This window comes from Athene noctua, chromosome 2, assembly GCF_965140245.1.
Source record: "Athene noctua chromosome 2, bAthNoc1.hap1.1, whole genome shotgun sequence".
NCBI classification, from domain to species: Eukaryota; Metazoa; Chordata; class Aves; order Strigiformes; family Strigidae; genus Athene; species Athene noctua.
Genome location: NC_134038.1, coordinates 153,791,917 through 153,809,195, shown reverse-complemented (window position 1 = coordinate 153,809,195; position 17,279 = coordinate 153,791,917). Strand labels below are relative to the sequence as shown.

The 17,279-nt window shown below is 39.2% G+C and overlaps 1 protein-coding gene across 17 annotated transcripts in view; it reads left to right on the top strand.

The window, feature by feature from the left end:
* The window catches only part of CLASP2 (cytoplasmic linker associated protein 2), a 166,447-nt gene that overhangs the window by 43,772 nt on the left and 105,396 nt on the right, over positions 1 to 17,279 (top strand). For all 17 annotated transcript variants that reach the window (XM_074900721.1, XM_074900728.1, XM_074900720.1 and 14 more), the window contains exon 8: positions 16,740 to 16,886. In XM_074900721.1, the coding sequence (XP_074756822.1) occupies positions 16,740 to 16,886 (147 nt within the window). The remainder of the gene's footprint in view (positions 1 to 16,739; positions 16,887 to 17,279) is intronic.

Here is a 17,279-nt window from a genome sequence, read left to right as displayed (position 1 = left end):
CCTCTCCAGCTGATCTTGATATTTATTTTCTTTTTTTCCAATTCCCCGACCCCCATCATCTTCCTTTGCCCTCAGATGTGGATAGTAAAAGCAGGCATCATTTCTTTAATGTCAGTTATGTGAATGAATTAGTTACTGTGAAAACCTTGGGGTTTGTTTATATTCATAATGATGTTGCACCTTGAGAGAACCATATCAGGATGTTTGTCTATTAAGAAAATCTTAGACGTGCTGCTAGTTTCACCCTTTCACTCCACCAGAAGTACACATATCCCTCCAAACTGGAGAAGGTTCTTTTAAAGCACCTCCCCATTTTTCAGCAAATGAATGTTCATTTCTATGGAAACAGAACTGGCAGCCAATCTCAAATCTGCAAAAGCACTTGTTTCTGCTGCCTGAGATTTGTAAATACTGTTTTCTCTAAGAGAATTTAAACACACTCCTATATCGGGTACTAGCGTACATTTTGAGACAGGGAATTAAAAGAGAAGTAGGGAAAATAATAATATTGAGCCCTCTACTTTGCCTCATTCAGCAGACAGAATGATTTGAGCTGGATAAATTGTACATCTCTATTCCACCCATGCAATTTTCCCATTTTAATGGTATGCCTCATAGCGTTAGCTTTACAAACCTAAGATGTGACAGGTAGGATACAGGGATGCTAGCATCGCGGTTGGGGGCAGCTGTGTTGTGAGTGATAAAGATACAGTCTAGTATTCTCCTAAAAATAGGGGGGAGGGGGCCAAAAATCCATAGTACAAATGTGTATCGGTTTTTCCACATTTTGCTCTTGTTTTTTATTTTCCTTTGCTGTTTTCCTTTTGGAAATACAGTTACTATGGAGACAGTGACGACATACTCTGACAGAGCTCACCAGTGTGGCACAGTGTGAGTGTATATAGTTTGGGAAACACCGAAACTAGTGAGAGCTGTCACGATTCTTTTATAGGGTTTTGAGCTACAGGTATTTCTTCTGCTTACTCAGTGCGAATGGTCAGAATATACCCACGTGATTTTAAATTTCAGCTGTTACTCTTGCAAGTTTACAATTTCAAATAGGAAAGTTTACTGACCCGTGAAGCCTAGGGGTGGATTTAAGCCTATTTAAAAGTAAAGGGCCTCAGCAGGCTGATGCTTGCACTGGAGTTTAAGGAACTGCATGAGTTTTTGAATTACTACTGTGGGGAACTGGTCTCCTGCCAGTGTGTGATGTACGAGCGCTGTGTGTGTCAGGGTCGTCTGTCTGTCTGCATTTTAAACTTCTCCTTACGCAAGACAAAGTAAATTGGAACTATTTAAAAAAAAAAAAATCACTTTATTGGATTGCACTTTCTACCTTAAGTATGTGAGTTAAGACACTGATTTGGGCATAAACTGTAAACAGAAATTCAGGTTTTGGGCAGGTTTTCGTTATCATTTCCACAGCACTGCAAAATGCTCTCCAGCATCTGTTGCACGCGCGCTTTAAAAAGCTGTTTCTTGTAAAAGTTTTGAGGGGATTTCCAAATTCTCTGTCAGAGAGCACCTTTCTTCAACGAGCTATCATTTGCTTCCTGTGGTTTTATTATTTCTTGATTTTTAAATTTTTTTATTTTTTTATTTTTTTTTCCCTTTTCCTGGTGGCATGCCTGCCCTGCCAGAGGCAGCGGCGCCGGCAGGCAGGCAGGGAGGCAGGCAGGAGTCAGGCTCTCGCCGCGCTTCCCGCGGGTGCAGCCTCCCCTCCCGGGCTGCGCTCCCCCGGGTGCTGGGGCCGGGGGGCGGAAGGGCCGGACGACGACGGACGGGACACGGGACCCCGTGGGGCACGTGACCGCCGCGGCGGGGCGGGGAGGAGCGCAGTAAAAGTCCCCGGCGGGACGGGGCCGGGGCGGCGCGGCGGCTCGGAGCGGGGGGCGTGTGTGTGTGTGGGGGGGGGTGTTCCCGCGCGAGGCGGGACTGCTATTTTGAAGCGGGGCGGCGGCGGCGGCTGTTGCGGCAGGGAGCCGGCACCCGCCGCGCCCGCCCTGCCCCTGCCCCTGCCGCCGCGGCATGATGGCTGTGGGGGACGGTGAGTGCGCGCCGCCGATGGGCACCGCGGCGGGGGTGTCGGGGGGTGTCGGTTTGTAGCGCCGTGGAGGCGCGGGGTTGCATGGCCGGCGAGGTGCGCAGGGCGGTCAGGGCGCTCGGTGGCCGCGGGGGGCGATGCCCTCCGGTGAGGGGGAAGGCGAAAGGAGCCGCCGGGCTCCTCGTCTTCCGCCTCGCTCAGCAAGGGCTGGCTGGATTAAGTGCGCGGAGGCTGCGGTACGGCGGGCTGACAGCTTCCCCGGACGGAGTTGGCTTCCGCAGGACTCCGCCGCTGGCGGACGGTGCGCGCAGCTGGAGGGTGCCTTGGGCCCCGAGCGGAGCAACTCCGGTCCTTTTTAAGATTTTAGACGTGCGAGCATTTATGGGATGGGCCGCGACTTTAATTATTTACAAGGCTGGCGGTTTCCACTCTGCATTTTGATGTTGGCATTCTGTTTACCTCTCTTGTCTCAGTGTTACTTGCGTTAGCCAGCTCTGGAAGATAAGACTGCATGTACTATACCCTTTTGTAAACAAGCGTATGTTCATCTGCGCTGTTTTGTGAAGAAATTTATAGTAATTCAGGGTAGCCATAAAAGAATGCCTTGCTTCTAGGGCTAGGAATATATATTTAATCAAGACGTGGGATGTTACTACGTCTTCTTCACTGCACAGTGTATTGTTACACAAACCAATGGAAAGTAGGTCAGTAAAGCAATGCGGACTATACTGTGTTTTGATTAAAAACTGGACATATCTTTTATCTTTATCGTATCTCTTGGTTTGGTATGACAGGTTCTTTGAGCTTAATAACGATGACTTTCTATATATGCATCATTATTTTCAGAGAAACTTGAGAAGTTCGACTTGCAGCAAGTTTAGGAATGTAGTAGGAGGGCTGTGCTTTTACAAATGGTTATATATATAGTTTTAAGTAACATGAAGGGAGATGGTTTTATGAAGATCATGTACTTAGATTAAGGTGAACCTTTGATCTGAATTTGCTAAAACATCGGTATTAAGAGTCCTGAGAAAGACCCTTTCTTAAGCCATCCTGAAATGTCTATTTTTCCACTTAGTTCTTTGATATCTTAGAGACTGAAAGAGATAATCACTGTGACCAGAGCAGTGAAATGAAGGCAGGACTGTATAGTTTAAAAAAATTTGGCAGTTCTCTGGTGTTTGTATTTTTGTATGTCACCTGCAAGATGCAAGGGACGTCATGGTCTTAGTAGAACTGAACATGTAGTAAGCTCTTTCTTGTTGAGATTTTTTTCTAGGAATGTCTTTGTTTCCTTCCTGTGAAGCAACACAGTTCTCCATGGTGTAAACATGAATTGTGGTAACTTGCAGATTAAGGATGCACGTTGTGGCATGTTAAGAAATAACTGTATCCCCTAGGCAAACCAATAGGATTTTGATTTTTGTGGTTCTGTAATGGTTGAGGTTTATAAAGTGAAGGTGGTCGTGGAGCTCTCTCCTGTATAATTCAATTCGTCATTAACAAAGGCACTAAGAACAAAGTACTGTTCAGGCAGTCAGCTGACGTTCTGTGTAGGAGCTTTGAGCAGTAATGCCAGATACAATTAACAGTGTGTAGGATGATTATGTAGCTGTTGGTCTCTCTTAAAACTACTGCTTACCACATTTGCAAGGAATTCAGTCTCCTGACGTTGTGTTATGAAACTGTTAGGGAAAACAAAACCCTAGTTACTATTAAGACAACTTTTTGATTGTTTTTCTGAATTTAATGTAGGTTTTGCCATGGTCTTTTATTTTGCAAATATCCTGTAGATCCTCCTAATACATGCAACATAGAAGAAACAATCTGGTTTAACGTTAGTGATTCTGTAGCCTTTGAGTAATGTCTTTTCTTGACAAAATGTCACTTCATTGTGGCCAGTAGGTATGTTTAATATACTGTTTGTGAGACTCTGCTGGTTTTCTGGAAGGTTTTGTGCAGATACTTCAGAGAAGATTTTTACCTTATTTGGTTTGCTCACTTAATCAGCCTAGATATGTTACAAAATTGCGTAGAGTATGTTTGGAAATGCTATATAGAGGTGGTAATTCCAACATTTTATCTTGAATGTCCAACACTGGCTTATTGTAACCTTCTGGATATTTTTTTTCCAGTTTTCTTGAGCACAAGCAGAAATGCAAATAGAATGTGGTGTTTAACAGTTGAATCTTAATCTGATTTTTCAAGTAAAGATTAAAGGAAAGAGCCAGATTTTCTGTTTTCCCCCATGTTAACTGTCTCAAGCTCTTCAATCTTTTGTTGGAAGAATGTGGAGGGAGAAAAAAAAAAAGTACTGTTTGTGGCCTAGCAAACAATTGGACTGTTACTTCTACTGTACTGAATGCGTGCCAGTGGGAAGGCATGCACCATCTCAGGCTTAAAGGCATTTCACATGCTTCTGTGAATGTAGGTCTGTGTTTGACCTGCAAGTTTTGTTCTGAGGCTGCTGAGGAAAACCAGTCAGGAACAGTTCCTCGCGCTGGGTTTCTTGCTCCTTGGAGAGGATAATGCATTTCTTCCCTTATCCGTTGATAACCAGATTAGGGTGTTTAGGAGGTCGCTAACAGAATTGCAGTGGGGCACATTGTGCGTTTCTCTTCGGGGGTTGTAGTTCAGCAGCTTCCATCAGTGCCTTCTCGCCTTGTGCTATGCTGCTTTATTATTTCATAGGTGAGGGACTGTCCTACTCCCAGTTGAACAAGGTAATTAAAATAAGGACGAAATTATCTGCCTAAAACTGTGAGGGGCCATGAAGGGAAGATTAGACATAGGTTTTCTTAAGATGTACTAAACATATTGCAGTACCAGACATAAGGTATTTGAGGGCTATCTAAAAGCATATAATCAGCTTTGTAAGAGGACATATTTGGAGCACACATTTGTTGCACCAGTATATGTGAAGTATGCTATTTTGAATCATATTATGAATGAGATAAATTATTTATTTAAATGGCATATGATGTAATGATGTTTCATGACTGCAAGCTCTCGTCAGATTTCGGTTGATAAAGTGTATGTGACTGGTTTATGAATAGGAATTATCCTTATATCTTACTACCTATGCATATCAAATTATGGGTTTAGTCTTTTTTCAAAACACTTCATTAATATATGCATGGTCTTAAAGCACAAGAACAATTATCTTCCATTCCTTGGTGTTCTGAGGGAAGGCTGTCTTCCTAAATCTTTAATCTGATTAGTAATTTCTGGAAAATATGAGTGTTGTACAGCTTTAATATTTTACTTTTAACTGAATAAAAGATTGGACATAATAAAGGTACAGAGGCTATAGTGATGTTTGAGAAATGAGCTTGATTTAAAAAAAATATATATAAATAATCATAGTGCATATGCATTTCTGATGTGTATTTCTGATTTTCCTTTACTCTGATAAGAGGGAGGAGAGCCTTTTTAAACCAAGAGTTCTGTGAATGATGGTCATAAAGCATTTACTACACTGGCCTAGAAACTGGGCAGGATGTAATGTAACTGTGGTGCTTTGTACCATTCAGAGCTGTTTCCTGGGGAAAAAAAAAGATGGTAGCAGAAGTTTTTTTCTGGGAAATAGAAATGCATCACTTGTTCCCTTTTCTGTTCTTCTTTGGGCCTTTTTTTTTTTAATATGCTGACTGCGCCTGCACTGGCTCCTTTCCCTGTGATTGCTCCGCACCCCTCCTCTTCCATTATTAGCAGCTGGTGGGCACTTTGATTTGGGAAGTGGATTTACTCATTGTGCCTGAGAGAGGAAGGACAGAAAACGGTGAGTTGGAGTTCGATTGCTGTTCTGAACCAAACCAGTGCAAAGCTGCTTTTCCCGTTAAGGTCATATGCTACTCCCAGTGATTAACATAGATTGAGTGGTGTTTTGTGTGTTAAGTGCACATACTGTTGCGAACAGCAGTAAAAGAACAGTGGGACAGTGAAACAACCGAGTGGGAGAGGGATGGAATGTGTAAAGAAGCCAAGGGCTATATGGAAAGACACAGTTTCTACTCAGAGGGTGGATGAATACAGCAAGGTTCAACACTGATGTGAACAAAAAAAATTCAAGGGAGCAGTATGCAACTCAGAGCATTTCTTACTTAAAAAACAAAGCTGCAAACATATGACAAAGTTGTTGGTTTTTTTTTTTTTCAAAACCAGCATTCTAGATTCTAGAGTGATAACTGCACTTGATTTTTTTTAATACATATATTTTAGAATAACAACTGCAAGTAAGTTTTGTCTTCCTCTTTTCAAATGACGCTTTTAAAGTGTCAAGGAATTTTTGGTGTCACTTCTGGGGAACTTGTGGGTGGTGGTGGTGGTGGTTGTTTTCATTAAACATGTAACACCAGTCCGCTGAAAAGATTTCCAGATATGTTTAATCTGGCATCCAGAAGTGTTGGTTGCTTTTGGAGTCAGTTTCCATTTGTTTTTAAGAACAAGTTATATAAGGAAAAAACCCACTTTGGAGTTTCAGTTGATACCCTTCTTTGTTTTGAAACATCTTTCAGGCTATTGCTAATAGTAAGGGTTTCCTTTTTTTAAAAAAAAAAAAAAAAAGTGCTTTGAAATAAGAATTAGAATTGCCAACAGCCCAAGGAGAAATTTGAAGTCTAGTAAGGCTTTTCTTTGACAGATGTTGCAAGACTCTTTCACATGTCTAATTGGATATTTGCCTTGCAGGGTTAATTTTAATCTTTCGTTATCTGTTAAGTATGAGGAGTTTTTCCTTACTGTTATATTATTTTTAATAAAGTCTTACTGTAGTAAATAGTGATGAGAAAGTAAGATACAACTGGCTCATTTTCAGGTGTCAGAAGTGCCTTCAGAGGTGAAGGTTCTGCTGTAGTATTCACCTCCAAGAGAAATTCCACTCTGTGTATTGTATTTATAAAAGTAACTTAATTTTCAAGAATTGTGGTTTGGGTTTTGTGTGTTCTTTCCCAACTCCTTCATCAAAATATGCTTTTGTAGGGACAGCAGGGAGGAGCAGTGCTTAACTTGAAAGAACCTTTCGAAAACCAGCTATGCCTGTGGATTTTTACAAGAATTAACTACAATTTTGAAAACTCAAAGGAGTCTCAGAGCTATATGGAGTATAGGCAACAAGATTTTCATGGTTACTGGTTTAAAATTTCCATGATACAGCTTCACATGCATGTAATTGATATGAAGGCTCTTAAATTGAGAAACATTTAAAAGCCTTCCAAATTACGGATAGTTGGAGCCTGAGGAAAGGTGAGGAGAAGGGATGAAGATCTAGAACGAGGCTCTTAACAGGCTACAGAAGAAACTTCAAATTAGATACGTTTCATCACATGTCCAGGCTCCATGATGTTCCATGGTTATCGGAACAATTAACATAAGTAGATTTGTAGTTGATGGAATATCCTTTTACCATTACGGATTGTTTTGTGCATTGGCCTGATAAAAGTCACTTGGTCAGTCAACTTATACAATGCAAGGTTTGCTACTGAACTTAAAGGTCAAAACCATTTCTGTGTAGATTTTTTTATCTGAAATGTCTTTCTGGTGTTGAGTTGATTTTTGCAAACTATTCAGAAACACTGAAGGAAGCAGTCAGTATATATTATTTTGGGATTGGACAGTGTTCTCACAATAGAGGAGAAATGGCACCTACTAAAGCTGCTTGGCTATATACTAGACACTTCAGATTTTCCAGATGATGGGAGTTTTTTAACTTCCTATGAGAAGTCCAGTTTTAGGAGAGTCTATCCTCTTAAAGCCACAGGTTTTGTCACCTACAGTGAATTTGCAGCATTGAAAATAAATTAGAGATGATTTGCTGTAATTTCTTAATCTTCGCTTTTGAAAATGTGGTTGGTCAGTGAGCTCAGAGACTGTTAGCCTTTTATGCTGTACTGTGGTATGCACATTTTTGTGTTCAGCGATTAATACTTTTATTTTCTAATTCTTAAACTACAGGAATTTAAAATAAATTTTGAAAATAAATCTCTCCACTTCTTATCTTCTGTGTGTTCGTATTACACTTTTTGATTCTAGGACCTATGTTTTATTTGTGAATCTGTCTTGCTGTTTTACATTGTTAACATACAATGTAAACATACTCAATACAAATTGAGTTTAACACACAGAAATTGGCCACACTAAAAAGTGATGCGAGTGTTTTCTACTAAAATAATTTCTCTGATGATAAAAGTAAATTTGTAACTGTTGGCCTCTAATAGTAAATCACTATTGAAGTACACTGTAAACCTTCTTATTGATATTATATGATACATATCAAATGGCCCTTATGTCAGCTTGTATTACCTTTGCTGTGATATAATTGAGAGTTTGAAAAATCTCTTAAATGTTTCTGTGTGAATGAATTAAGTATCGGAAATGCCACAAATGGTTTCTTCCTCAATGGGTATCAGTTGTTTGATTGACTTAAGTACAAATACTAAGACGATGGTCCCGTATCTTCATTTTTCTGAATTTAAATACTTCAATATTGCTAGTCTTGGTATTGTAATTTATGCATAGTGGATTCTAAATATAATGTGTTTTCATAATAAATATATTGGTTTTAAAATAGGTAATTAGATTCACGGAAGAAAATATTGGTGCTATCGAGAGTAGATACTTGATGTAGAAGCAAAGGAAATTTGTAGAGAAAGAAATAAAATTACTTCTGGAGCCTAGGTAACAAAGACAGTAATAAAACCAGGCCTACTATGTAAAGACTAGTTGTTGAGTTAAAGCATATTTTAAAGGTGGGTAGTGGGATTTACTCTTAAAAAAAATACTTGATGTGATAGCTTTTTTAGGGGGCAACTTAAGCAACAGAGTGAAGTGTTAGGCCAAAAATGAGGTCTGAATTTAGGCAGGCTACAACAGTTAATTAAACCATAACTTTTGATACAAATGATGAGTCTGTTTTGTAGCTCACAGATTTACCAGGCGTCAAGTAAAAATTCTTTCCAAGCCTTTACATTCTTTTTGGCTATTAACTATTTTAAGTGAACCACCTAATTTCATTTTAATCAGTGTCTGAGTAGTAACACTTTCTATGGGAGTAGTCATTCATTTACCAGAGGTCTTGATTGCTTCACAAGTTAACTGCCCTTCTCAGCTTTACTTCTAATATTTCATAGGAGAGCAAAACACTTGTGCTGAGGTAGGCATATTTCACTTGAGGTAGACTAAAGCAGAGGTGTGTTCCCATCAGCTTCTGTGTTACCGCTACTGAGTCAACCTATAATGTGTTTAAATTGTCAGAAATGATCAGTCTTCAATTTCTTCTGCCAAGCATGTCTGTGTTCTTTCTCTACTTTTTTCCTTCCCCCTGCCCAAAAGACGCATTACTTGTTAACATTTCAGTGCTGCTGGGCATAGTGCAGTGTGGCCTAACATCGTAACGTAGGACAAATGTTGAACAATAACAGTAGGTATGCACTTTTTAAAATCTTAGTATTTAATCTTGAATCCTATTTTAGATGTTGCCTTGCCAGGAATTCTGAAGACCCTGGCTACTTTGCTCTTCCCCCTTTTCTGATAAAATTGTGCTTTGGTTGCTAATAGGTTATAGACTGCTAGGTGTTGATTCAGAAGGCTACTGAACATGCCTGAGCAAAGCTGTAAGTAAAGTGAAGTTGGTGATTTCTGAACTATAGTAATGTTGATTGCACGTCCAGTATTCAGTAAGTAACTCTCTTGAGTAGCATTTGGGAATGCTAACAAAGCATTTGGGAATGCTAACAAAGGAAAGTCTGATTGCAAGAATTCAAAGCTGACTAAAGGGAATATTTTATTTATTTTAACAAATTTCACTGGATTGTGGAAATAATTTTACAGATGCTGCAAAGGTAAAAAATACAGCAAGATTTGCAGAAACTGTCTTCAACTTTAGTAGGTAAAAATGAGAAAAGGACTTAGGTTTAAAGGAGATATTACAGAACTAGAAATTGGGTTAAATTGGGTTTTGTTTGGGAGCCACATTAGCTCAGTTGCTTGCTCTGGCTTGTTGCAGCTTTGTTTGAAACCTGTATTTAAGTCTTGTCTTTCAGCCAGACAATAGTAAGATGAACTGTGAGACTAGCTTTTCTTTGGGGTCAGGAAAATACTACTGGAATATGTTACAGTTTTTTCTGAATTAAATCTTTTCTGAACATACTCCTTCGTGAAACTATTGGGAAATGGATAAATTATTAGTATCATTAGAATAGGCCTGTTAGAAATGTGGATAATTACTGTGTCAAGTACCATTGCCAATCCTAAATACCTCTTTTCTAAAATTCTCTGTCAGGTCTAGTCTAATCTTTTCAGTTGACCCTTTCCTTTTGCCCTATTCACTTAGATTCATATTTAGAAAAAAACGATGCAGAACAACAATAAAAAGGGCACATCTGGCATGAGTCTTCGTCAGTGAGCTGTAGCTGATCAATGGCATGTAGGAGAGCCATACTCTGCTTTGCTTGTTGAAAAGTTAGGGGAACTTTATCAAAATTCGAGATAGGATCAACAGCATAGATTTAACTGAGAAATAGTTTTCCTGTGCTTGCTGCCTCCCCCCCCCCCTCCCCCCCCCCCCCAAAGACATGAGTCCACTGGAACTGGCTGAAAACCAAGCATGTGAAGAAATATGTTTGGCTTTACAATTGACTTTAGTACCTTGGGGTTTTTTTTGAGCCAGGTTGTCTTACTTAGCTACTTCTGTCGTCATTTTTTGTTCTCCCCCGTGAGTTTACAGAGGAAAAAGGAGTCTTTTGGTAAGAGCTTGCGATTTTTGTTGATGAGCACCAGAACATGTTGCACAGAACCTGAGAACCATTTGCCAGCACTGAATCATAGGTACAGTTGTCACTTCCAGGAATGCAAAGAGAAACAGAGGAGGAACCACAGAGTAAAGTTAAATCCATCAGTAAGTGGCCTCATGCTACTCCTGTTACTACACTTTGTCATCTTCTGAAGAACCATGACCCATCATTGTGGGGAGCAGAGTTTTGGTTTTGAATGAGAATTTGTGTCCTAATGGTTCAAGATCCCTCTGTCTGCTGCCCCAGAGGGAGAATGTCCAGTAATTGTGCCATTACGGTAGATGTACAGCATCTTGAGTGCAATTCAGCTGCCCAGACATAGGGATCCAGTGCCACTTGAGGTGCCTTGCAGTATCCACACTAGCCACAGGGAGCAAACAAGCATGACACAAGACTGGCAAGAGATCCATGCCCTTCTGGAATGTCCGCTGGTGGCCAGACAGGATACCCAGGACTGTCTAAACTGGTTTTAGATGACTGTGCTTAGGCAAATGAATCCTGTCCTTTGTGTCAGGACAAACAGATTCGAGCTGTATGGAATGCCTGATGTGTAAGGGATAAAGTGCTCACTAAATGATGTGGGGCATTGGCTTGAAGTATGGATTAGAAGGATCAACTAACCTGATGCATCTGTAGTGCTTGCGGCTTCATTTTCATGCTTGACAGGAATTGTTGTTGGCTGCACCAGTTCAGCTGGAATTGAGCTAGTGATCCAGTCCCAGATGTTCCAAGTAATTGATGGCATCTATGTTTGTCAGTCACTGAAGGGAAGCTGGCAGTTGGTGTTTTGGTAGGCCCAGGATGTGGGAGTGACTTGGAAAACGTAAGGAGTTCATCTACTTGTCATTGTTTTGCTTGGGCAAGATTTTGCAGTCGTGTCATTCTAAACAGTTTGTGGTGTGAAGGAGGAACTGTTAGTAGTTCAAAAACAGTTAGTATCTGTTAGCAGTACTTGGAAGGAAAACAGATATAGGAAGGGCACGTTTTTAACAGAAGTCAAAGTTTAAAAGCAGTTTTGTTAAAGAGACTATGTTCTCTGGTTTGACTGTTGTCCATCTACTGTAAACTTCTGATTGGCTGCTCCTGAGTAGCACAAGTAGAATATAGATCTTCTGTTTCTGCAGCCATGTAGATGATGCTGTATTTCTTCAGTCATTGACTGTAACTTACAAAATGCTAGATATTAAATGTCACATTAGTTCTATGAAACTTAAGACAAGCTAAAGTAAAGGCTTGAGTTGCAGTAATATATTTTAACTTAATTTTCTTTAAAAATAAAATATTTTTCTCTCAAGATATGAAAAGTTTTGGCTTCTCCTTTGTCTCTGGATACATCTGTAAGTACCCTTATTGCACTATAGCCAAATCACAGTAAATAGGTTGTTTAGCAGTTTTTAACATTGGGAGTACTAGAATGTTCAAATATCAAGTTTGATCGTAAATGTTCAGCCTTTGATATCTCTAAATACTTTAAAAACCAGCAACTGCATATCAGTAACCGGGCCCCCAAGAGTAATGTTACAAGGCACAAAGTTATGACATATCTTTTAGTTATTTTTAGTTTATATTGCATAGTTTGTTTCTTAAGAATTTTGGTATTTAAACCTTTGCAGTAGTTCAGAGTTTTGGTCTGTGTTTCTAATTGAACAGGTTTGTCAGGATTTAATTTTAAAATAACTTTGGTAAACCCCAAGCTTTGAAAGTGTGGTAAACTCTAGGGTCTGATGAGTCCTGCCGATTGGTTTGATGGGTTTTTTACTAGAAACATTCCTTTGACTCCTCAGAAATGTTTTGTAGAAATGCATAGCAGTTTTTTGATATCTGTTCCTTTGCTGCATAGTACCTGCGGGACACTACTCTGCGATACAGATCTCTTTCCTGTATTTTAGAAAACTTCTAATGCTTGGAAGTTGAATGTTGTGTTTCTAGCTTTCTGAATATAAGAACCGCATTTTCTTGAGTTTTGTTATTTTTTTTTTCTGCTTCAAAGTTGTTCATCTGGAAGAGAACTTGTACCAGAGTGAGAACTTCTGTGGCACATCAGGTTTCTTCAGGAGCTTTTGGCAGTACTAGATTCCAGGCTCTTCTCTGTGGGGTGTGCTTACTTTGAAAAGTCTCCTTACCCATCGTGATGTAAAATGAAGATACCAAGTACCAAGTAATTAAATCTCACCAAGTCTTGTGAGATTTAATTGAGGTTCAGTGACTTTACTGGTGGTGTTTTTCATTTAAATGTTTTGTATGTTGCTAGCAATTCATACAGCTTTTTATTTCTGGTTTTAAGTAGCTTAGAGCTTTGTTGGAGAATGCTGTTTGGATTGCACTTTCTCAGCTGTCAGGCTTATTTACATATGTAAAATTTGATACGCTGAAAGAGTTCGGCCTCTAAAATTACCTAGAATAAGATTTACCTAACCATTCTAGAATGAAAAAGTGTTTGTATCCTTCAGATCAATTTGTTGTGAAATATCAATTATAATGCAGGCTTTTATGACTTCTGTTGTAGAAATCAATTTTGTTTGCAGACTGCACAAAACTAATATTACAGACAGTTTGATAATGGCAGTACAACTGTCCTCACGCTCTGCCTGTTGGTGGTCAGGAGCTCCAGCCCTGCTCTGTTGGCTAACCAAAGGCACTTAGTAAACGAGTTTGACTCAGGTGGCTTGGGCAGAACTGCACCTTGATTATACCCTGTGGAATAACGGTCCTACCTTGAGCTGGGGTTTCTCTGTGCTGAAGTATATGGAAATGCTTTTATGAGGGCTACAAATAAGTGTATCATTGCACGTGAGTGAGAGCATATGGAAAGCACCTCATAGCGGAAGCAAACACAATGTCTTTGTTTCATTCACTGCTATAAACACAGACTTCAGGTTTCAGATCTTCACAAGTACTATTAAGCATCTTTCTGAAAATGGCATGTCCCTAGAGATAACTTGGGGTTATGTTGTTGTTAAAGCCTAGGGAAATAAAAGTGAAAAGGCCCAAAAGGGTGGGGAAAATGGTTTTTGTAAAAGATAGTACAAAATCTTCCTGTTCATGTTTATTTAGAAACAAACAAACCCACAACAAAAGAAACTCAAATGTGTTATCACTTTAGCCTTAATAGGATTAAAACATATCCTTTTCACCCATTAATTTTATGTTTATCGTACTGTGCTATAATTTTTTAATACTTTAGTGGCTGTACATCAATTTTTAACGTATTTTAACACAAATAATGAAAAGTCCAGTTAAGAACGCCCGTTTATCGGTGGTTAAGACCAGTTCTACATCACTGAAAACAACTCATTAAAAAAAAAAAAAATGCTGGGAGGTTTATGTGGACTAAGAAACTGTATGAAACTGTCTCATAGCATGGGTTTTTAATCCAGTGTAAACAATGTGTTAAATGTATGGAAAAAACACTCTTTAACTAGGCAAAATAATTTGGCAGGATTACCAAGACCATTGTTTAATATATCGTCCTATAATTTACACGTCATGTCAGTAGCTGGGAATGTCTGCCTTTGCGTATTTCTGAAATTCTATTTGTGCATTTTGGGGCTGAGCAGTAACTTCTGCAATTCTCCATGTTCAATACTCCTTAATGAATAGCTTGGTAACAATAAAATTAATTTATCTGAGCTTTTGGTTCCCAAAGTATACTGTTGTTTTGGGTTGTTTAGGTTTTTCTTGATTGGGAGGTTTTGCGTAAATGACCAAATGCTCACTTACTATTTTTAAGATTGTACTGCAAATAACTTTATTTTTCCGAAGGTTTCTTGTGCAGTATTTGCATATCAATGCTGCATTGTAGTGCTGTTGGGTAGTAACATGAAAGTCTAGCCTGTTTTGATATAAAATTCAAAATGCAGCAACAAAACCATTTTTATTTGAAGAGCTTATTTTCACTTTTAATCAGTTTTGCTATTAGCATATTCGTGTGTCAGTGTTGATCCATTCACGCTGTTTAAAAATCTACAAGATGTTCCTTAGTGCTATTTTTAAATTACCTGTAAGGTTGCAGGTTATCCTAGATATATGCCATTACTATTTGCACTTCTATTATAGTGTTTGGTTCATTGCAGTTAATCTGGCATTTGGATCAGTGGTTTTCCCTGTTCAAAATCTTGATGTCTGGTTCTATTTAAGATCCTAAGAGTAAAAGCAGCAGGAATCAAAATGTATTCTGCCTCAGCCCGTATGCTGAGCGGGAGTGCTGTTTCCATGGCAACACACAGGCTAGTGGGGGGGAGGCTGATGCCTTTTCCCTGATTCTGAGAGTTTACATATACAAACATGATTATTCTTAGCAAAATTCTCTTAAAAAGCAGTGTTTGTAGGAGAGAAGGAAGTAATGTCAGTGAAAATTGCCAATATACATCCAGATGTTTCTTGCGGTGGTTTGTTTCTTCTTTAATCATGAAGATTTGTTAGTGCAACGCACAGCTTTTCACCAGTGCTAGGAAAATGTACTAACTATAGCAGCAGTCATCTCGGACATGTTAACCGTGGGGTGCTATAACGTTTGGTGGTGCTGCAAATGCTGCTGGACAAAACCCTTGCTTTACCCTTTTAATGAAAGCTGCCTTCCTTTGGGAGGCTGTATTATTAAGTGTAGTTGACATTTCACTGTGAGCAAGTTCTGAATAAGCAAAGGGTAAATAGTCACCATTCCAGAGATGATAAAGCTTTGCAATTAATTTATTTAATTTTTTTCCTAGAACTGGCAGGTTTTAGAGCAGGTAATATGCTAAATTGGTCTTTCATTACTGTAGTGCAGCTGTGTCTCAGCCTCACCCATTTTATTTATTATAGGAACCATAGGCTGCTATGTTTTCTGTGCTCAAGCTTATAGATAAATCCTACTTCCCGAAGTGGATTGAGAAAGGGTTGCATTCTACTGTTGGAATATGTTGGGCTTTGGTTTTTTTAAGGCTAAATATTTTGAATTGAGACTATTTTCTTTAGTCGCTAGAGGTGAATTTATTTCTTGATTAAAAATACACAAACCTGAAATTACAGGACAGAGGAGTGCAAACCCTGGAGTATTGTCTGCCTGTCTAATTTTTTTAATGAAGGATTGGAATAGTGGCAAATACTGTGTGTGGGAATGAATTTATTTGCATGGAGAATTTTCACCTTTTCCTCTGGCGGTGGCTCCCAGAAGATGATGTCACCTTGCAGCTCATTGGTTGTGCGGCACCTAGTGCGGGGAAGGGAGAGAAAGATGCCGGCACAAATCTCAGTGGTGGATCTAGGGTGTTTGCGAGCAGTTTTTGATAGAATCTCTGATTAGTATTGAGAATTTACTGCATGTGGCCATGTCAGGTGCTGGGTCTGTCCTAGGGTGAGGGGATTGAAGAGCTATCAGAGGAATGAGGCGGCTGATCTGCAAGAGGATCTGTGATTGTAAGTTGAAAAATCTGGGTGGAAGGAAAGAGACAGGGAGTGCTGGTTAGACACATTGTGGGAGGATGTGTAGCAGAAAATGCATGCATGAGTAAAAGAAGAAAAGGGAGAAGCATTTGTCTTTGGTAGACTAGAATGATAAAAATTGTATTAAGGGCTTTCCTTTGGGGAAGATATTCAGAAATGGGCAAAAATATTCAATCTGTGCAAAGATATTTTCCCTTTGTGGCAACGAATGTGTAGGATTCATTTTTATGCTCAGTTTTACCGTGGTTAATTATGAAGGCAAAATAATATCTTTGTAAGAACTTCACATGTAGAAAATGCTGTTTATTTCTCACTGTCATTTTATTCCTAGGTTATAGAAAGAGGACAAAGTGATAAATACTGGGTTTTATTTATACATTTTGTGAACGTCTATAAAATGTGAAGCAGAATAGCTGATTAGGAAGTAAATATGCATCCATTCTAATAGTTGTATTTTTATTTAATGTATTGTTTTCTAGACAAAAGCTTTGACGATGAAGAGTCAGTGGATGGAAATAGGCCATCATCAGCTGCTTCAGCCTTCAAGGTTCCGGCACCTAAAAAGCCAGGAAATCCTTCAAACAGTGCAAGAAAGCCAGGATCAGCTGGTGGGCCTAAGGTTGGAGGTAATGTAAAGCTATTCAGATTCTAATCGGTGTTCCCAGAAACCTTGTCAGAGCAGGCACAAAACCGAGAACTTTGGAAGGTGATGTTTAATTCATGACTGCAGTGTTTTTGCAGAGCTGAAAACAGTAAGGGACCCGGTTTTATGTAATTATTAATATGTAAAGGTGTGTGCAGGTCTGTTTTTGTGATTGTATGTTTAGTCTCTCATGCTATAAATAAAATTAATATCTGGAGATAGCAGTTGTGTTGGTGAAATTAATATATGGCTGTCTCTAGAATCCACACCTCACTGTATATATGAATATACTGTGAAATTCTGTAATAGGTCCGTGTAGATGAAATTTTTACTGTAGGTCTGCACTGTTTCACATGGCAGAAAGGACTAGCCATCA